The 21,046-nt window shown below is 50.6% G+C and overlaps 1 protein-coding gene and 1 non-coding gene across 6 annotated transcripts; one reads left to right on the forward strand and one right to left on the reverse strand.

The window, feature by feature from the left end:
• Window positions 1-137: 137 nt before the first annotated feature.
• Trnas-gcu (transfer RNA serine (anticodon GCU)) lies at window positions 138-219 on the forward strand. Its single transcript has one exon. It is a non-coding gene; the product is annotated as a tRNA-Ser (tRNA).
• Window positions 220-9,818: 9,599 nt separating this feature from the next.
• Slc29a2 (solute carrier family 29 member 2) lies at window positions 9,819-17,765 on the reverse strand. Of its 5 annotated transcripts, none has more exons than XM_057779626.1 (12): window positions 17,561-17,765; window positions 17,254-17,335; window positions 15,902-16,062; window positions 15,573-15,712; window positions 14,893-15,027; window positions 14,626-14,723; window positions 13,801-13,885; window positions 12,880-13,022; window positions 12,574-12,679; window positions 12,400-12,485; window positions 11,290-11,485; window positions 9,819-10,805 (listed from the first exon to the last, which is right to left on the reverse strand). In XM_057779626.1, the coding sequence occupies exons 1-12, from the start codon at window positions 17,587-17,589 to the stop codon at window positions 10,762-10,764; spliced, it is 1,305 nt and encodes a 434-aa protein (XP_057635609.1). In that variant the 5' UTR covers window positions 17,590-17,765; the 3' UTR covers window positions 9,819-10,761. The 5 variants fall into 5 exon arrangements, with proteins under 5 accessions (XP_057635609.1, XP_057635607.1, XP_057635610.1 ...); XM_057779624.1 differs by having other exon boundaries at window positions 11,290-11,489; XM_057779627.1 differs by lacking the exon at window positions 11,290-11,485.
• Window positions 17,766-21,046: the final 3,281 nt, after the last annotated feature.

Consider the following 21,046-nt stretch of genomic DNA (forward strand, 5'->3'; position numbering starts at 1 on the left):
ATTTAAAAAACCTCTTTGTTACTGTTTCTTATTCCTCTGAACTTTTCCAGGTGGGTACTAGAAACGTGGATGGAAGCGTGCAGGAGGTGCGTGTGAGATGAGGGATATGGCAATGTGGAAAGAGAAAGTATGTGTGGGACGAGGTGGCCGAGTGGTTAAGGCGATGGACTGCTAATCCATTGTGCTTTGCACGCGTGGGTTCGAATCCCATCCTCGTCGGTCCCATTTTACAGGGAAAAGGCTTCTTAATTTTCCACGTCCCGCCTGTCTTGAGCAGCAAAATGAAGAAATTTGGTGTCCGATAAGGTCATATTTGTCCACCAACCGACCTTGTGTCCGGTGGGTACGTATTCCAGCTTTCAGAATGTGCCATGGGATGGGGCACTGTTCCGCTTTTCTTTCTCCTAAGGACAGCGCAGGGGTGGTTGCCATCTAAGACTGGTAACCGGATTTTGCCCAGCAGCTCTTTGCTTGATGTTATCTGCTAATCCCGCGCTACTGTTTCCTCTCTCTTCCCCCAGGATGGAAACATTTTATCTATACACAGTTGCCCCAACACACACATTGAAGCAGAAGGCTTGTGCAACACCAGCCATTGTACATTGAAGGCACCTAGTGTTTGTGGATGAAGGGAACCATGAAATCTTTAGCAGAAGCGTGGGGGAAGGGCATGCACTTCAACTGCTTCAGCAATTATACTTAATAAATACTTGACTTTTTAAAAACCAAGTCAGGCTGGGCGGTGGTGGCGCACGCCTTTAATCCCAGCACTCGGGAGGCAGAGGCAGGCGGATCTCTGTGAGTTCGAGACCAGCCTGGTCTACAAGAGCTAGTTCCAGGACAGGCTCCAAAACCACAGAGAAACCCTGTCTCGAAAAAACCAAAAAAAAAAAAAAAAAAAAAACCAAGTCAGGAGACATCCTTAGGGCAGAACACTGTGCGTCTTTGTAAGGAGCACTGGAGCGACAGCGTTGGCTGGTGTGGGTGGGGGCTTCCACAGACTGTAGGGGCCCAAATATTCGGGAGACCTATGTTTCACAGAGTGATACCGTTACTTGGGAGTGCCAGCTCTCTGCCAAGGCTGTGCTGGGCGCTGGGGCAGGGCCTGCACATGCAGGTTCTGAAGACAGCCTTCAGAGAAAAGTTCAGAACCTCTCAGCACAGGTTTTGTAGACACAGCGCTCAGAAATGAGACTTTGTGCCCTGTGAGGATTTCGTTTTGTTTTTTTGGTTTTTTGTTGTTGTTGTTTTCTTTTTCTTTTTTTCGAGACAGGGTTTCTCTGTGGTTTTGGAGCCTGTCCTGGAACTAGCTCTTGTAGACCAGGCTGGTCTGGAACTCACAGAGATCCGCCTGCCTCTGCCTCCTAAGTACTGGGATTAAAGGTGTGCGCCACCACCGCCCAGCTCGTTTTGTTGTCTGGAGCCAGGGTTTCTCCATGTAGCTCTGGCTGTTCTGGAACTCACTCTGTAGACCAGGCTGGCTTCCAACTCAGAGATCTGTCTGCTTCTGTTTTTAACTTTTTTTCTTCACAAACGAAGCTTTTAGAATAATAAACTTTGCAAAAGAAATACTATTAAAATACAGCTTCAAAATAAATAGTGTACACAGAGGAAAGGCTTGACAGCTTTTGTGGGCTGAGAAGGGGCTGCAGTGGAGGGAGGTGAAGTGAGCATGCGCTAGAGCAGGCACTGGGTGCCGCTCCACTCTGGGTAACCCCTGTTTTGTTTTTTTATTATTATTTTAAAGAGTATCTCGCTACTGTAGTCCAGGATGGGCTTGACCTTGTGAACCTCCTGCCACCACCTCTGGAGTGCTGGGATCATAGGTTTGCACTGTAGCCGGCACATCTGGAGTGCTGGGATCATAGGTTTGCACTGTAGCCGGCACATCTGGAGTGCTGGGATCATAGGTTTGCACTGTAGCAGGCACATCTGGCTACTTTCTTCTTTTACTGTTTGTGTTTTCGAGATAGAGGTTTTCTTTTTGTGGTTTGTTTGTTTGTTTTGAGACAGGGTCTCTCTATGTAGTCCTGGCAATCCTGGAACTCACTCTGTAGACCAGGCTGGCTTCCAACTCACAGAGAGTCCTCCTGCCTCTGCCTCCTGAGTGCTAGCATTAAAGGTGTGCACCACCAAGTCTGCCCTGAGATAGTCTGAGTATGGAGTCCAAGGCTGTCTTCTCATTGATTCTCTTGTCTTGTGTTCTCCAATGCTAGGATTATGGCATGCATACTATGTCTGACTCAAAATTTGCTTTAAACTTTGGAAGATATGGTTTACATTCCTACTGGTGATCTCTGTCCAGAGAGGCAGCACGGCTTCTCACTCTGTATTGAAGTCTGCCTTCAGTAGCGACCAAGCTGCTTACAATTCAGCCTTCACTCCCCACTCCAAGGACCTGCTGGGGTGAAAACTTAGGGTCTTCCCACGCCAGTTCTCACAGGCACCTCGCTGCGCATGCACCTGACTTTCTAAATTCCTCGATATTTGAGGGAGTGTTTCAGTTTGCCACAAAAATCCCTCCCAGGTCTTCCCGCCAGATTTTGAGCTATTGTTTGCCTCACCTGTAATATTTACTGCAGACAGGAATGGGACATTAATTTGCCCCATTGTGTCTTAGAGAACTGCCTTTGACTTGAGCTTTTCCCTCCTGAGACTTCCAAATAGGGAAAACACAGACGCCTGCTTGGCATCAGTCCCTTGGATGGGTTCCTAGACATACTGAAACATTCGAACAAGGTTGGCTCCCCCTCCCTAGGAGCCAATGACTGGGTCCTCACCACCACCTTGTGTGAGCTGATTTTCTGTGGCTGTAGCAAAATTCCTGACGTAAAAACTCATAAAGGGTTTCAGAAGTTTCAGACCTTGGTCATTTGGCCCCATTCCTTTGGGCCTGTGGCAGGGAAAACATCAGAGGTTCTGTGATGAGGTAAAAATGCTGTTGTTTGACAGGAAGGAAGCAAAAAGACAGACTGGAGTCCCGAGATCCCTTTGAAAGGTGTAGTCTCAGTGAACTAACTTCCTTCCACTAAGCCTCACCTCCTCATTGTTTTACCTCTTCTGTTAGAGCCACAGGCTGGAAGCCTAGCACTCCAGTGGCTGAAGTAGGGTGAGTTCCAGGGTAACCTGGGCTACAAGGTCACATCCTGTCTCAAAAAACAAAACCAGGCTCAACACACGATCCTTGGAAACATTTAAGATCCAAACTGCAACAATGGACCCGAGGGGGCGGGGCAAAGACAAGGAACTTTTTTTGTTTTGTTTTGTTTTTTGTTTTTTGAGACAGGGTTTCTCTGTAGTTTTGGAGCCTGTCCTGGAACTAGCTCGACAAGGAACATTTAAGACCCGAATTGTAACAACCAACCACTAATCCAGGGTGGGGGACTGGGGAGGTGGGGGGGGGCAAGGACAGGTAAAATACTACAAAGTTTTCCTATCATTTTTAGTTGCCTTAATTTTTTTCCAGAAAAATAACTTGTTTCTTCTATTATTGATTGACAAAACTGTTGTAATAGGAGCGGCCGGCTGCGTCCCCAGCACCCGGCCGCCCGCATGGCTAGCTTATGCCCCGAAATAATTACACGGAAACTGTATTCTTTTAAACACTGCCTGGCCCATTAGTTCCAGCCTCTTATTGGCTAGCTCTTACATATTGATCTAACCCATTTTCAATATTCTGTGTAGCACCACGAGCTGGCTTACCAGGGAGATCTTAACCTGCGTCTGTGTCTGGTGGGCGAATCATGGCGACTCACTGACTCAGCTTCTTTCTCCCAGCATTTTGTTCTGTCTACTCCACCTACCTAATTTTCTGTCCTATTAAAGGGGCCAAGGCAGTTTCTTTATTACTTAACCAATGAAACAACAGATAGAAAGATGACCCTCCTCCATCACAGAACAAGGCTGGGTGATGCAGGCGCAGGCACCTGCCACCAAGCTTAATGACCTGAGTTTGACTCCTGGAACCCACATGGTGGGAGGAGAGAACCAGCTCCCAAAAGCTTTCCTCTGACTTCCATGTACATTCTGTGACATGTATGTGCCTGTACCTACACACATCATACACAACAACACACAGAAAGAAAAACTCAAACCCATAAGCAGAACGAAAAGTTGAAAAAAAAAACCATAAAAGTCAATATCCTTTTCCTTAAATGAGCAGCATTGCTCCTTCTGAGATATTCAATTAAACCGGTCTCTCTCTGGCTCTACTCTGTGTGTATGTTTGTATATGTATATGTATGTATGTGTGTGTGTCGTATGTGTGTGTATGTATCTCCAGGCTTGTGTGTCTGTATGAGCAGGTGTGTGTGTGTCATGTGTATGTATGTGTGTGTATCTTCAGGCTTATGTGTCTGTATGAGCAGGTGTGTGTTTCATGTGTCTGTATGAGCAGGTGTGTGTGTGCATGTGTGTGTATGTGCAGGTGTGTGTACAGGTGTGTATGTACATGTAGACCAGCGATTGACTTCAGGTGTTGTATGCACAGGTGTGTGTACAGGTATGTATATGCAGGTGTGTATGAGCAGGTGTGTATACAGGCGTGTATGTACATGTAGGTCAGCGATTGACAGAGATTGACTCCAGGTGTTGTATGTGCAGGTGTGTGTACATATGTGTATGTGCAGGTGTGTACAGGTGTGTGTGCAGGTGTGTGTGCAAGTGTGTGTGCAGGTGTATGTACAGGTGTGTGTACAGGTATATGTGCAGGTGTGTGTGCAGGTGTGTGTGTACAGGTGTGTGTGCAGGTGTGTATGTGTAGGTGTGTAGGTGTATGTGCAGGTGTGTGTGTGCAGGTGTGTGTGTACAGGTGTATATGCAGGTGTGTGTGTACAGGTGTGTGTGTACAGGTGTATGTGCAGGTGTGTATTATGTGTAGGCCAGAAACTAACTTCGGGTGTTTTCCTTGTCACTCTCCACTTTTCTTTTTCTTTTTTTGTTTGTTTGTTTGTTGTTGTTTTTTCGAGACAGGGTTTCTCTGTAGCTTTGGAGCCTGTCCTGGAACTTGTCTGTAGACCAGGCTGGCCTGAAACTCACAGAGATCCACCTGCCTCTGCCTCCTAAGTGCTGGGATTAAAGGCATGCGCCACCACATTATTTTTCAAGACAGGATCTCTCACTGAACCTGGAGCTCACCATTCGCGTAGACCAGCTGGCTGACCTGGGATCTGGCCCTCTGTACCCTCAGTGCTGGGATTAAAGGCAGTCGCTGGGGATCCACAGTCAGGACCTCATACTCCCCAGTCAGTGCTTCACCTACTGAGGCGTCTTCCCCACCCTGAGATCCCCACAACAGCAGACAAATCTGGGGTTTCAACATACGAAGCCCTCTTCAAAAAGCAGGACTGTCTGACTGGGCATGGTGGCGCACACCTTTAGTCTCAGCACTTAGGAGACAAAGCCAGGGGGATCTGTGAGAGTTTGAGGCTAGCCTGGTCTACAGAGTGAGTTTTCAGAACAGCCAGAGCTACATCATAGAAAAAGCATAGTAGCGCCGGACAGTGGTGGCACACACCTTTAATCCCAGCACTCAGGAGGCAGAGACAGGTGGATCTCTGTGAGTTCGAGACCAGCCTGGTCTACAAGAGCTAGTTCCAGGACAGGCTCCAAAGCTACAAAGAAACCCTGTCTTGAAAAACAAAACAAAACAAGCAAACAAACAAAAAGCATGGCAGTATCAGGGCTCAGAGGCAGTTAGCACCTGCAGATTCATCTGTCAAACCTGTCACACAGTTTCAGCAACTCAGGCCCAGCTTCTGCCACCTCCAGAGCTTCCCAGAAGAAGTCACAGAGCAGCAACAGCTCAGTCCACTCCCTGTGCTGCACTTCTGAACACAGTCCTGTTTCCTTCTAGCCTCTTCCCCCTGCGGAATGCACTGCTTCCGTTGCCCTGGAGAGCTTCAGCTACTCTGTAAAACAGTGCTAAAAAAGGGTGAGACTTGACTAAGCCTTTAGAGCCATAAGGAACTACAAGCTCAGTCAGTGACCTCAGTCAACCATGATTTTGCTGAGACATCCTGAGAAGGAGCCAGGATGCCATCCGGGTCCATCCTACAATATGCCAGGGGGATCTGTGAGAGTTTGAGACTAGCCTGGTCTACAGAGGCTATGACTACAGCTATAACTACAGCCAAATGCCCCATTCTCTCATGCGATGACCTCCTCTCACTTGTGATAGGCTGATTACCTCAAAGTGTCTCCTCTGTGTGATGGGGCTTCATCCTCCCAAGAGGAATGGGATGGCTGGTTCTTCGCACCAGGAAAGCTGGACCAGGCCATAGCATAAGGCCTCTGGTTAGCTATTGCTCAAAATTCAGTTCAAGGGCCGTAGAGATGGCTCAGCATTGGAGAGCACTGGCTGCTCCCTGAGAGGACTCAGGTTTGGTTCCCAGGACCCACACAGTAGTCACGACATCTGTTACTCCAGTTCTGGGCTTCTGATGCCTCTTCTGACTTCTGAGGACATCAGACACACATATGGCACACAGACGTACATGCAGGCAAAATTCCCACACACAGCTTTGGCCTAGTGACTCTAGGTTTTCAGCCCCACCCAGTGCACAACGCAAGGCTGTGGTGAGAGACCAGGGAGGGGATCACACATTTGCGGTGCCAGATACTTCTCTGCTGTTTTGCTGTTATTGTTCATTTCATTTGGTGTTTATTTTAAATCCACCTTCTAACCATTTTAACATGTTATTTTATGTGTGTATGTGCCTGAATGTATATCTGTGTATCACATGAGGTCAGAAGAGGGTGTCAGGTCCCCTGGAACTGAAGTTGCAGACAGTTACAAGCCATAATGTGGGTGTTGTGACTTGGACCTGGGTCCTCTGGAAGAGCAGCCAGTGTTCTTAACCTCCCAGCTGTCTCCTTCCAGCCCTGTTTGTTTCTTTTTGAGACAAGGCCTCATGTAGTCCATACTGGCCTCAAACTCCCTATGATGCCAAAGATGATCTTGAACTCCTGATCTTCCTGGCTGTGTTTCCTAAGTGCTGCACCTCCCACACTGCTGAATGCTTCTCATTAGCAGAATTTTAACCAGTACTGCCCAACCTCCCTATAAAAGGGTCAGCACCTTGAAGGTCAAGTCTGAGCTTCAAATGTCTGTGTCCCTCCTCTGAAGCTGGCTCAGTGCCCTCCACACTGACACCTCCAAGGTCTTGCTGGTAAGAGGCCCTTTTGAACGAGGGAAGGTCTGAGGGCAGAGCTGTGTCAGGGCTAAGGATGGGAGTAGGAGGAGTGGGAGAAACAGGAACGGGACAGGTGCAGCCCATCTGCTCAAGCATCTATTCCTAACAGAAAGCCAGTTTCCCTCGGGCCTGGTGCACATGGCGTTAGTCTCAGAATTTGGGAGACAGAAGCAGGTATATCTCTGTGAGTTCTAGTCTGGTTAGAGCTACACAGTGAGACCCTATCTCAAAAAACAGGACGGGTGAATAGGATCCGGAGAGATGTTTCAGTGGTAGGAGCACCAGCTGGTCTTGAACAGGATCCAGCTTCAGTTCCCAGCACCCACATCTCAACTTCAACCATCTGGCACTCCAGTCTCAGGGGATCTGATGCTTGACACAGAGCCAAACATGCAGGCAAATCACTCATACTCATAAAATTTTTTAAATACTTTTTTTTTTTTTAAAGCCAGCTTCTCCTGGTCTGATGAAAAAGCTGTGTGGGGAGATGGTGTTCTAGGTGTGACCTCAGGACATTTTCACCTCGAGTGTCATTTTCTGGGACTGGTCCTCCACTGCTCATTCCAGCTGTTGGCTTGCTCCAGGTGACAGTGGCCCCTGTGGGTTTTCTGAGACTGCCTGGCCTGTAAGTGGGTGGATGGGTACTTCTCTGGCCCCAGGAAAGTGTCAGGCTGAGAGTTCTCTGAAGGAACTGGGATCCAGGACGATGAGTCTCAGTCCGAAGGCCTTTGCCAAGAGTTCTGGATACTTTCCCAGGGCTGGGTCCAGGTCTGCCCTCCGCTCTCTGTGTCAGGTGACAAAGTCCTTAACTTCCAAGCTCCGCCCTCATAGGTTTGGATCTGAACCACAGGTGCTGGACCAGCCTTAAAGCACTTAGCTGGGGGAGGAAGTTGTCTCTAAGGAAACAACCATGCTCTCTGTTCCCCAGCTACAAGGACACTAAGCTATGGTCTCTCTGCTTCTGGCCCCTTTGTCCCAAGTCGCTGTCCCACACAGCTCTGGCTAGGACACTCTGCTAAGAGAGCCCTGCCTCTGCAGTCCTTTAACTGTAGGACAGAACTCTAAAGGGTTGTTCACATAAAGCCCGTCCTCGCCTATCCTGTCACTGCATGCCCGCCATCCTCTGCCCTGCCCTGCCCGTGTCCCTAGACTCCTTCAGAAAGCTCCATGGCAAACTTCTTGTTTCTCTTCCACTCTCTGGCTCCCCTGAAAGGGACACTCTTCTTCCCCTATAGCCAGAAAACTCATATTCCTTCCTCCCAGCCCCGCTTGGGTAAAGCTAACCCTGACCTCCCTGGTGGTCAGGGGCTTCCTCTGCTAGGCTTGTACTGCACAGCACGCTTCTGCGACCTTCACAAGCTGTGTCGTGATTACCGTGTCCTTCTCATGGCCTTGGATCATGGACCAAGGCCTCTTTGTTTCAATCTCCAGACCAGCTAGAGCAGGTATCTACGAACAATAGTCAGAGAAATAAACCTTTACTTGAGGTTTTCGGTAGCACGATTAATAAAAACTCAGAGACAGATATTGGGGTTCAACCTGAAGGTCAGAAAAGCAAAGCAGCCAGCTACTGGCTCTTTCCTCTACCTCAGTCCAAAATGGTGATCCTGCCTCCAGGAATCTCGGAATAAGACTGTGTCTGAGAGCTGTCTCTTCCCGGTCTTATAGTCCTCTCTAGGGCTGGGATTAAAGGCATGCACCACTGCTGCCCGGTTTCTGTGGCAACTAGTGTGACTACTGGGATTAAAGGTGTGTGTCGCCACTGCCTGGTCTGTGCAAAACACAAATGAAATATCACTAGTCTTCCTTGTGACTTATTTCTGTTTCTAAAATCATAGCTTACCTTCCCACCCTTTAATACCAAGAGCCCGTGGCTTCTAAGCAAGTACCCTGTGCTGGCTCAACTCTGATGTGTGATGTGTTCCATGAATGTTCATGGACCATACAGGGTAGGAAACCTTATTGGGCAGAGCAGGTGTCCACAAGTACAAAGATGAAGGAGACCTCATCTCCATCCGTCAGGGACCTGGCTAGGTTGCTGAAATCCTACTCAGGCTGACTGCCTCTCTGAGGCCAAGATTTCTGGGAATGAGCAACACTGGGAGAGGAAGCAGGTGCAGGGGAGAGCTGGACTCAAGAAAGGGTACGGCGGTAGTTAGCTATTCAGCCAAGCGATCTGCTTAGGAGCATGAAGCCACTCCTTCCTACATTTTAGATTTATCTTTATTTTGTGTGCACGTGTGTTTACCTGCACACACGTATGTACACCATGTGTGTGCCTGGTGCCCACAGAGCCCACAAGAGGGCGTTAGATGCCTTGGGACTGGAGTTGCAACATTCCAGGCCACTGTGAGTGCTGGGAATCAAACCTGGGTAATCTAGAACAGCTTAAACCCCAAGCCATCTCTCCAGAGCTTCCTGCAGACCCATCCGGCCTCCTCAGTTGTCAAGAGGTCCAGAGAGACAGAAGAGTAGTGCACAAACCTTTGCCCATCTCAGAACCTGCCATCTCAATCTGTCAAGTGGGACGACCACCCCCACCCCACCCAACAGAGCCAGCAGGACTGTAGAAGTAAACACTCCAGGAAGCCATCATAAAAACGAACAGTTTTTATTGGTCTCGGGAACAAGGTCACAGGAGAAACGGGGTGAAAAGATGGTAGCAAGTGCCCAGGGCACCTGCCTGGAGACCTTTGAGAAAGAGAAGCAAGTGGTGAGCTGGAAGGTCAGCACCTACAAGGAGGAGGCTGTGGCCTCACTCTCCATGGACCAGTCAAGGGACACCTCAGGGAGGCTCAATCCCCACCCAGCTACAGGCCTCACCGAGGTTTCCATGAGAGAGTGGTTGTGGAACAACTTTGCAAACTGTAAAGTGCAGTGCACAACACATGCAAGCTAGCTGCCTTTGTGTTAGACAGGCCTGTCTGGATGCTAGGGAGTACTGACTATGAAAAAACACTGTTGGAGGCTCAGAGGTTGGTCCCTTGAGCTTTCTCTTCCCCTCAACTTCCGTGGCACCTCACGCCCTACCCATGGGCCTTGAGGGTGAGAGGGTGGAAGTATTCTGGAGCTGGCTCCAGTTTCTGCTCTGAGCTGAGGTAGAGACCATCAGGGTGTCCTCAGCAAGGCCTGTGATGGCTTTGCTCCCTGGGGTCAGTGGAGGGTGGGATGAACAAATGCAGTCCTGGTGGCAGGGAAGGCCTGGCCCTGTGCCCTCTTTCTCCTGAGTATTGCCTTCCAGTATGTTCCTTTGTGCGTCTCAGTGAGGTTCATCCTTCCCTGGGTGAGGGACAGAGCGACTGCTGGTGGATTCTTCCTTGCCACATGCAGTATGGCACCCAGCCAAGGTCGTCTCTGCCCCCTCCTGGCACCCACAGACCAAGAGGCATAGTGTAGCGGAGGTCGTCCTCTGGGAAAGTTCCAGCTCCAGAAGCCGTGCTAAGGGAGAGGAGGGCTGTGGGGGCACTGATGAGGAGGGCTGTGGGGAGCACTCAGGGCCCTCAGAGCAAAGCCTTAAAGAGGAAGGAGAGAGAGGCTCCGCAGGACAGTCCCAGGGCCAGGAAGAAGGTCATGAGGGCTCCGGCCACTTCCCTCTCGTGTGGCAGCACCTGCCTGGAACACAAAGAAACAGAAACTTATATGGAGAAGGCAGGGCCTGACCTTACAGACAGCTTCTGCACCCTCTGCTGTCCCCTCTGCACTAGGGTTCTAGTCTGGGTCTGACCCCACCCTGTGTCACTACAACCTGGTCTTTCTCTGGGCTTCCGTTCCCTCCTCTGTAAAATGAAGGCGCCGAGAAAGAATATTTGATCTCTTTGGGCCCTCACAGGTATTCCATCACTTTAATTCTTAACAAAATGTCCCGGTTAGTTCTTCCTGCCATGCTTACTTGTCTGAGAGTCCCAGCCCTACCGCCCTGGAGAAAATAGCTGGGCCACCCAGACAGGTAACGTCCCCAGATCCTAGCCTGGGGCAAGTGCCACAGAGAAGGCCTGTCCTATAGGATGACACCAGAGTTGAAGACAGCAACCTAGGGGTGATGGTCCTAAGAGCTAGGGTCTCCCCAGCACAGCACCCAACCCTTCGCTCCCCAGACCTGGGTGCCAGGCACATGGTGAGAGACACCAAGTAGCCGTTGGAAACGGCGAAGAGCAGCATAAATGTGATGAAGTAGGCGTCCTGCCAGAAGATGGTGGGCAGCCGGGCACGCGTGGGCACATGGCAGAGCATGAAGAGGGGCACAAACAGGAAGCGCAGGCACACCAGCAGGGGCAGCAGCCGGCTGTCCTCATCTGGCTGGGACAGAGGTTCGGGTGAGTGTGGGCCCTGCAGCTAGGTGAGGGGCAAGTCACATGCGTGCAGGTGCCTTAGGAGGCCAGAAGAGGCTGTCTGACCCCTGGAAATGAAGTCACAGGGAACTGTAAGCAGAGTGACATGGGTTCTGGGAACTGAACTCAGGTCCTCTGGAACATCAGTCAGTGCTATCTCTCTAGCCCCTGATCATTTCTTTATAATAAAAGCATTCACTCGCTGGGCGGTGGTGGCGCACGCCTTTAATCCCAGCACTCGGGAGGCAGAGGCAGGCGGATCTCTGTGAGTTCGAGACCAGCCTGGTCTACAAGAGCTAGTTCCAGGACAGGCTCCAAAACCACAGAGAAACCCTGACTTGAAAAAAAAAAAAAAGAAAGTTGGGTCCTCTGGTTTTCTGACAACGCACAGGACATTCAGATTATCTATACTGACTGCACCGGGCCAGCATGCATTTCTCCAACCTAATTACAATCAGAACTCTGGCTAGTTCTCCATCAGATTCCAAGCAGGGGGAGGCTGGGTCTCCAGGTTGTGTCCCCACTTGGGTTGCTGCTGCTGTATTTGTTACAGTCCCAGGGAGCCGTCAATTAGGGAAAAAATGCCCCCCTGACAGCAACCCATTAACTAAGAATCATGTCCAATTTCTCACCAGGTACAAGAATCTTCACAAAGCAGAGGGCTGGACATGGCGCTCCACCAGATGTGGTGGCTTTGGTGGAACTCATCCCCAGTCTGGCCTGCCCATTCCGGGGGGCCAGTTACTTACTGCCATTAGGAGAGCCATTCAATGTCAGATCAGGGGCACTACTGAAGGTCACCTTTCCATGCTCCTGTGCACCCCTTGGTCCCCAGTTACTTCCTAACCCTTTGGCTGGGTCAGTGCAAACAAGCTCACCCACAGGAAGTAGGAAGTCAAGCTCCGGCCCAGCCAGTCCATAACGTTGAAGAGTAGGAAACAGCAGATGGGGTTGAAGAACTGACCTGGGGTAGAGAGAGCAGACAGTCACCCCATCCCCATCTGACCTTTCCCCTCACTTCCCAGCCCCTCCCTCTTCACCCCAACACTCACTCCACTTCCCAGGGCTGGTGGAGCTGGTCACCATGGCTGTGATGGCAGGAAAGACGGACAGGGTGACTGTGAAGACCAACACAAGGCACAGCGCCGTCAGCCAGATCTGGGAGCCGGAGTCAGGGTGTGAGTGGGCAGGGCAGCCCCGTGTCAACTGTGCTGCTGTAGCCCCACCCACTGCATCCCTAAGCCACCACAACCCAATGACAATAGGGAATAAGCACTAAAGCCCAGGGGTGGAGAAAGTGTCCCTGGGTAGATGGTTAGGAGCTATCTCTTAGCTGAACCTTCCAAAAGACAACGAACCTTCCGGAAGACAACAAAGACTGAAGGTTTTTCCAGTTTCTGTGGCTCCTCTAGTTCCAGCTCCAACTCCGGCTCCTTCTCAAGGTCAAGATCCAGAGCTGGGCTTGCCTTCTGGGGGCTGATGGGAATCCCATTCTTCTCATCTAGGGGAGAGGGAAGGCTGGAGGATCAGCCCCTCCCCCCTCCCGCTCAAATTTCCAAAAACAAGAAAATCCTAGTGGTGAAAAAAAAGTGTCTCTTCCCAGCCAAAATGCAGGAGATTAGTAGTGTCAATAGCCTGTTTATTAATTTATTTGTTTATTTACTGCAGTGCTGGGGATTGGCCTGTGGTTTCCTGGACTCTTAGACGAGTCATTCACTGGCTTACACCCCAGTACTTCCATGTTTTTGTTTTGTTTGTTTGTTTTTGAAGATGGGATCTCTTTCTAGCCCAGGCTGGCCTAGAACTCTCTGTTACCTCGACCTTTGACTTGCTATCCCACCTATGTGCCAGGCAATTAGTTAAGTATTTGCATGGATTCTCTCACTGTCTCTTTGCCCTGAAGTAATGGAAGCTAAGCTGGGCCTTTAGTCTGAGCACCCAGGAAGGTGGGCAGATTTCTGAGTCTGAGGAAAGACCCTGCTGCCAAAAGACAACAGTCAAGCAACAAAAAAGAAATGGAGACTAGAGAGATTCACTGATGTGCCCAAGGCTGTAGAGCCTAGAGATTGTGGATCCAGAACGCTCTCAGCCGCTTCTTCACTTTGCGCAAGAGGAAACAGACCCACAGGGTAGCAGGGACGGCGCCCCTTCCTGACCTGCCTTGGCTCGCACAAGGCTCAAAGAGATGGGGTGGTAATGGGGACAGAAGGGAATAGCTGCCAGAAGACTGCTTGAATTTGCTCTCTCTCCTACCTCCCCTGCAAGGCCCTGGAATTTACCAGCTTGAAGGAGCTCAGCTTTGGTCTCTAGCTCCTGAGCTGGGGCCTGGGACAGCTTCTTGGCCAGGTAGTAGCGGGCAAACTCCTGCAGAGGAATCAACAAGTCAGTCCTGCCCCAGGCCTGTCTGTAGCTCCCCCCAACACCCTTCGCTGGGAGGCTGAGGTCCCTGTAGTGATTTAAAAGAAAGTGGCCCCCAAAGGGAGTGGCACTATTAGGAGGTGTGGCCTTGTTAGAGTAGGTGTGGCCTTGTTGGAAGAAGTGTCACTCTGGGTGTGGCCTTTGAGGTCTTCTAAGCTCAAGCTCTGCCCAGCGTCACAGCTCACTTTCTTTTTTTTTTTTTTTTTTTTTTTTTTTGGTTTTTCGAGACAGGGTTTCTCTGTGGTTTTGGAGCCTGTCCTGGAACTAGCTCTTGTAGACCAGGCTGGTCTCGAACTCACAGAGATCCGCCTGCCTCTGCCTCCCAAGTGCTGGGATTAAAGGCGTGCGCCACCACCGCCCGGCGGCAGCTCACTTTCTTTATGCCTGAGGATCAAGATGTAGAACTCCCAGCTACCTCTCCAGCACCATGACTGCCTGTGTGCTGCCGGGTCCCACCATGAGGATAATGGACTAAACTCTGAAACTATAAGCTACCCCCGTTAAATGTTTTCCTTCATAAGAGTTGCCATGGTCACGGTGTCTCTTCACAGCAATAGAAACCCCAACTAAGACTGTACCCCAACCAACACCTCCTCTAGGGGATCAGCATTAACTGAGGTCTCATCTCCCAGAACTTTGTTCAAAATTCCCTAAGGCGGGGCTGTCTAGCCCAGTGGTAGGCTCACCAGATGGGGCAGGCTAAGGTAGCACACGATGGAGAGCAGGATGCCCACACAGGGTGTGATGAAATACCCAAGGGCAGAGGTCTGGGCATCCACGCCACCTATGGCAGAAACTTCAGCTGCAGGAGAGGCAAGCCCCACAGTCCCACATGGCTTCCTGTCATGTCACCTGGTCATTCTCCCTTAGGACAATCCACCCCATCCCCTGGCATCTTCCTCCTGTGTCCCATCTCTTCTTCCCCGACCCGCCAGCCGCCTAGGTGGACTCACTGGCCATGGACATGAGCATAGCAAGGGCAGCGAAGATCCCAGCCAGGCCCTGGCCGCTGAGGAAGAGGGTGCTGTAGGTGGAAGGCATGGTACCCAGTTGCCCGAAAAGGCTGCCTTGGAGCACTGCACAGAAAGCTGTAGAGAGATGGGGGCATGTAGTGGGGAGAGCACCAATACTCAGGCAGCCTTGGAGGCATCAGAGAGGCAGTCTCTATAAGGTGCATGGGAAACTCTGGTCCAGGCTGGGCAGGCATGGGTTTTCCTGGGGATTTAGGGCAGTCTGCTAGAACATCCCCCCATCTATTTCTCTCTCATTTTTTATTTTTCTTGAGATAGGGTCTCAACCACATAGCTTTCGCTAGCCAGGAAGTCAGTTTATAGACCAGGCTGGTCTTGAACTCACAGAGATCTGCCTGCCTCTGCCTCCCAAGTGCTAGGATTAAAGGTGTGCACCACACTCAGCCTGTTTGTCTTCTGAGATATGACCATTGGTTTGTGGGACTTCTGACTAAGAGGCCTGCTCTTTGGTCACTGTGGGTCTGAGACAAGTGATTTCCCTCTCTCTGGGATCAGCTTCTTTTGGGGGGGTTTGGGTGATAATGGCATTATCTTCATTCAAGGATCCGTTGGCCTGTTCTAGTATAAGGAAGAAGTGGGGGGGGGGGAGGCAGTGTACTTACAATTGATGAACCAGACGGATGCCATGGTGATGGAGAAGAACAGCCCAGGGCTCAAGTTCACCTTCACCAATGCCGCTGTCAGGACAAAGAGCAGCAGTATGGCCAGCAGGCTGCCCAGAATACGCACCGCCTCAGGGATGCTGCTCAGAAAAGGGGTGGAGGACATCAGAAGGCCAGGCAGGGGAAGATGGGCAAGGAAGACGGGCAAGGGGCAGGGCAATGGAGCTGGAGCGGTGAGGTGGGAGCAGGGAAAAGGCAGGAAGCTGGAGGTCTTCCTGGCCGCTATTATGTCTCCACAAGGAGGCTGGGGTCCCACCACTGGCTCTTACCACTGATACAGGAAGGAGTTGAGGAGCGTGAAGAGCAGCAGAGGCAGCTGGGACAGCAGCGTCACCCAGTTGTTGAAGTTGTAAGAGTCTGTGGGGCCGGTGTGGTTGGTGCTCAGAGCCTCAGCTGTGCTATTGGCCCCTGCCAATCGCCCCTGGAAGTACTGCCAGATGGGAGACAGTGTAGCGTCAGGAACCATTGTCCCCTTCCACACTTGGGCTAAAATCTTTGGGCCTGTCTTTGTACTGTCCCCAGCTCCTGGCACACAACTTGAGCAGGTTGGATATGCACTGTATATAAATGGCTGAATTCTGGTACTGGGCCCAGGGCCTTGCTACATGTCTGGGTCATATCTCCTCTTCAGTGTCCTGGCTCCACTCCCACGCCTGCAGAGGCTCTATATCCATTCATCTTGTGGGCATTTATTGAACACCTACTGTATGCAAGGCCCCAGCTTAGGTGCTAAGCAATTACATGTTCTCTGCCACACATAACCAGCCACTCTTGTGCTTAGCTTCCCATGGCCTGCAAGGCAGATCTCATGTCTGCCTTCTGCATCATCCTGTTAAGCTCCAGGCTCTAGACACTTCTCTAAACAGGCCCTTCTTAGCCTCCACTCTGAATTCCCTCTCCCCACCTTTGCCTGCTCAGTTCACAATTTACAACTCCCTTCTATGAAGCAGAAGATATTTCTGCGAACCTTCAGCACTCTGCTTCAGGCTGGAATGGAGAGCCACGGGTCACGTTACATTATTAATAACTCTGGTAGCATGGATCTCCAGTTCAGTAGCTGATTCATCTTTGGGTATCCAGGGTTCACTACTGACACTGACACCCATAGGCACCTGGAAAGTTGCCCCACTGAATATGTTTGAATAACCCTGTCCCAAAGAAAATGCAAGCTACACATTTTTGCCTTTCCATCAAAGGATGCATGCTTTGGGGACTAGAACGCCCCTCTCGCATGGTTCCTCCACAGCAGCAATGCCTGACCCACAGCAGTTACACACCAAATACTAGTTTAATAAATATAATTCATGTCACCTAAAGAAATATAAAGGTTTGGAAAATCCACTTTTGGAATGATTGGCCAGAAATAACTACAAAAAACATGTGCTGGTAGCTCCTTTGCTGGTCAGACTCCCTTCGTAGATGGCCCTGCCCCTTGGGGATCTGGACATTCCTAAAAGTTTGCCTAGCCAGGTAACAGGCGGTCCCTCTGTGAAGCTCTGTGCTTCTGTTGACAAGTGAGACGTAGAAGGCGTGGTGAGGAAAGCGGCTTGGGAACCGCAGTCCAAGGCGGCGGGAGGGATGGTTTGTGGCCATGCGGTCGCTCACTGGCAGCGGGTCTCACCGGGATAGCGGTGATGAAGAAGTTCCAGGGGAGGAGGGTGCCCAGTCCCAGGATGAAGAAGCTGATCCCGACCAGGTGGTAGCTGTGGGGATCAGTCAGAAGGTCACCCCGAGGACGCACGCCTGGGCCGCCCCTCAGTAGAACGGACTACAACCCCCACCACCCTCACGCAAGCAGCCAAGGGAATCGGCTGATGGGAATTGTAGTCCCGTTAGTCTTGAAGTCCAGGAGCATGCAGACCAGCGGGAATTCACAGGCCTATGGTCACCGAGGCTCCGGTACGCACCACCTGGGGTTCCCACCTCACCTGTCTCGAGGGGAGTCTTCTCGCGCCATGGCTGCCGCAGCCCAGTGAGCTAGGCCCTGTATGGGGCGGCTGCACCTGAGCGTCTGCGGGGCTGGGTGGTCGAAGGACAGCAACGGCAGCCGGTCTCCCGGAATCCCAAGGTCGGGACACGGAGGTCCAGGCTGGGCTACTGCCGGGACTACGTTTTTGCGGGTTCAGATCTCAGCTCCGCCTCTAGGGCGGGAACAAAGGACCGAGCACTCCTCCCCCGTCGCGCTGGTTTTCCGTCTCGCAGGCAGCTGTGCCTTTGGGTTTGGGATCCCGTTTCCTGCTGCTTGCACGTGTGCTGCTGGGTCTTACCACACTGCCATTCCCGCAGGCTCCTGTCCTCTCTGGAGGCCTTTGGGCATCCCAAGGGGCCGGGATCTCTGGAGAGGGTTGTTATTCCCTGCGTCGTGAGACCCCCAACAAGACCACCACGGAGCCAACTTTCCAATGCAAGAACAAAGGTTTCTTTATTAGAGCCCCGGCAAGGACCTTGTCCAACACTCCAGGACAGCTAGTGAGGGAAGAAGGCCCCACTCCCTATTACGAAGGGTTTATATAGGGAAAAACCAAAACCACGAGCAGGGAGCTATATGTCTTGGCGTTTTATGATTGGGTGAGGGGCTGCAGGGTGAGGTCATTCTTTAAAATCATTGGCTAGGCTATAGGCAGGAAGCTACTAACTGCTGGCAGCATGTTTGCAGGAAATCACAAAAATGTTGACAGGATATAGAATATCTGTAGGAACATCTGGCCTGTGTTAAACTTTATTGTCCTGTTTCCCAGGTGGCTGTATCCAGGATGTATGTTTAAATCCTGCTAAACAATACATTCCAGGCCCCCAGTCACCAGATGTCTCAAGATGGAAGCCTATTCACAAGATGGCGTTGGTTCTGTTCCTTCAGGGTGACAAGGATGCTGTCAGGGGGAAGGGGACCATTGGTGCCTGGTCACAGTCGAACTGGCTGGGGTTCTTCCTCTTGGCACACTGTGAGGTGGAACCTTGCTTGCATCCCTTAAGGTTTGGAGACCTCTGAGCTTGCTGCTACCCAGTTGGCAGCTTAGCAAGCAAGCCTGGTGGACCGGGTGGGGCAAGCTGTTGTCACCTACTGTCGCAGAGGGTCCTAGCGAGATGCTCTGAGGGAGTTTCCCTGGAGGTCGAGGAGTTGTCCGGTTGTTTTTGCAGACGGATATGGAAGATAGACAAACAGGCCCTTTTTCCAGCAGTACCTGGGTCCAGCAAGGAGGGAACTGTGACCCTGTAAGTGATGCTCAGATCCCTCCCCAGCAGTTGCTGCCTGCCACCATCACCATCATTGCCACCACCACCACCAGGGCTGTGTTCGCCTTCCACTATTATCCACACTCAGTGAGATTTTTGGTGAGATTGCAAATAAGAATTGTATAATTTATGCGTGGATGTGGTTTCACTAGAAGGAAGAAGTGAGACATTGCTTTCCTCAGTTAAGAATATATTTGCCAAAAAAAAATGTGTGTTGATCTGGGCTGGCGAGGCAGCTCTGAAGGTAAGAAGCTCTGAAGGTAGGGTGTCACTGTGCCAAGCCCGTCAGCCTGAGTTCCAGCCCTAGGACTCGTGGGGGAGGGGACTCCTGCGAATTGTCCTCTGACTTCTGCACGAGCACGGTGGCACACTTGTGCCCCACCCCATGAATACGTGTAGTGTGTGTGTGTGTTTTGTTTTTCAAGACAGGGTTTCTCTGTAGCTTTGGAGCCTGTCCTGGAACTAGCTCTTGTAGATCAGGCTGGCCTCGAACTCACAGAGATCTGCCTGCCTCTGCCTCCCGAGTGCTAAGATTAAAAGCGTGTGCCACCACCGCCCAGTATGTTTTAAAGAATATAGTTATTAGCTGTGCAGTGGTGGTACACACCTTTAATTCCAGCACTGGGAGGCAGAGGCAGGCAAATCTCTGTGGGTTCGAGGCCAGCCTGGTCTATAGAGCGAGAAGTCATTTTCAGGGTGTTTATCTTGTCTGCCAGGAAGATTGTGCTTCTGCTCTCTCTGTTTTGTTCCTAGAATGTAGAATCTAGCATCCTGCTTGGCTCATTGAAAGTACATAATAAAGGATGTAAAGGATTAGATCATGGTGGTCTGTAGATGTCTGTAGTGCTGGGAACTGACCCCTGAACCTATGCATGCCAGGCAAGCACTTAACCCTGAGCTGCATCCACAGCCCTGGCCAGAGACTTCAGGCAGAAGGGAGACAAACATTCAATTACACGGGAAAAGACAGTTACTCCTTGGCTTTCTTTCCAACCTTCTGATAGGCCAAGAAAGTCTGAGTTCTGTCCCAGCACATTTTCAAGGCCCCTTGATCCCCTCTGCACTTGGAACTGGCCTCAGGGCATCTCCTGGCAATTTTACATACCTGCTTTTTACTCATACTTATTTCAGTAATTATTATTGATACCAGCTTTCTACTTGATAGTAATAGAAAAACGAGTCAGATAAACAAGTGGGGCGGGGGCGGGGACGTAGCCCTGGTTCGGTCTTGAAGGCGAAAGTGGAGAACGAAGGTCTAGGGAGTGGTGCATTTTGCTTGTTCGGGCTGGGATAGAAGAGGATGGGGCATTTCAGAGAAAGAACAGCCTGTCCCAGGGCTGGGGACAGGAGCGCTGGCACACGGTGGGACATACAAACAGATCCCTTTGGCTGGGAGGCGGGCACAGAGCCTCTCCGGATTTCACTTCAGGTTCTCTGCTCAGACTGGGGATCCTTGTGATTAACCATCAGGAATTGGTTTCTATTCTGTGGTGAAGTTGTATGTGTAAAGAAACTAGGTATGAAGCGTTTTGGTGGCACCGTAATATCCTAAGGGTGTTACAGACGGCAAGAAAGGAAAGCACTTAGTAATAAAATAATAAATATGCGGATAGTTTAGTGCACAAATGGGTGAAGGCGCAGGCTCCGCCCTTTCTGTAGCCACAGTTGCAAACCCATGCCAGCTCCAAAGCTGACTCTTAAAGGCTGCTGGTGTGTCTTGGTGATGTGCTATTCTGAAATGGTGACCAAGGCTTGGCGAAACTCCAAGTGACAGTGCAGCTGTCCCTCTGCAGACAGCGCCTGGATTACTGGAAAATGCTGTGTATATTTAAACCTTACAAATAATACATTGTGTCTGCATGTCAAGTGGACTTAGAGCCCAGACTCAGAAACCTATGAGCAGGGTTTTTTAAATAAATAGTTGGTTTAAGTTTTAGTACAGTTTTTGATTTACAGAGTTCCTGAACAAATAGGACTAGTTCCACATGTTAGCTGCGACTGCAGCTTCCCTTACTTAAACCCTGCGTTAATGTCCATCCATGCCAGTGACTGTGCCACGTGACACATTATTAACTGCAGTAACGCATGTTCATTCGTTGTACATTCTGCTTGCTTGCTCTTTTGCTTTTTTGTTTGTTAAAGACAGGATCTCACTGGGTGGTGGCGGCACATGTCTTTAA

Source organism: Chionomys nivalis, chromosome 8 (genome assembly GCF_950005125.1).
Source record: "Chionomys nivalis chromosome 8, mChiNiv1.1, whole genome shotgun sequence".
In the NCBI taxonomy this organism is placed as follows: Eukaryota; Metazoa; Chordata; class Mammalia; order Rodentia; family Cricetidae; genus Chionomys; species Chionomys nivalis.

What these genes read in the sequence shown, in the direction of transcription:
- Slc29a2 (XM_057779623.1), bottom strand. Translation starts at nt 17,589, where the DNA reads ATGGCGCGAGAAGACTCCCCTCGAGACAG. An exon ending in TATGCTCATGTCCATGGCCA is followed by an intron (nt 14,724 to 14,892) that starts GTGAGTCCACCT and finishes TTTCTGCCATAG; the next exon opens with GTGGCGTGGATGCCCAGACC. An exon ending in AGCTGAGCTCCTTCAAGCTG is followed by an intron (nt 13,023 to 13,800) that starts GTAAATTCCAGG and finishes CCTCTCCCCTAG; the next exon opens with ATGAGAAGAATGGGATTCCC.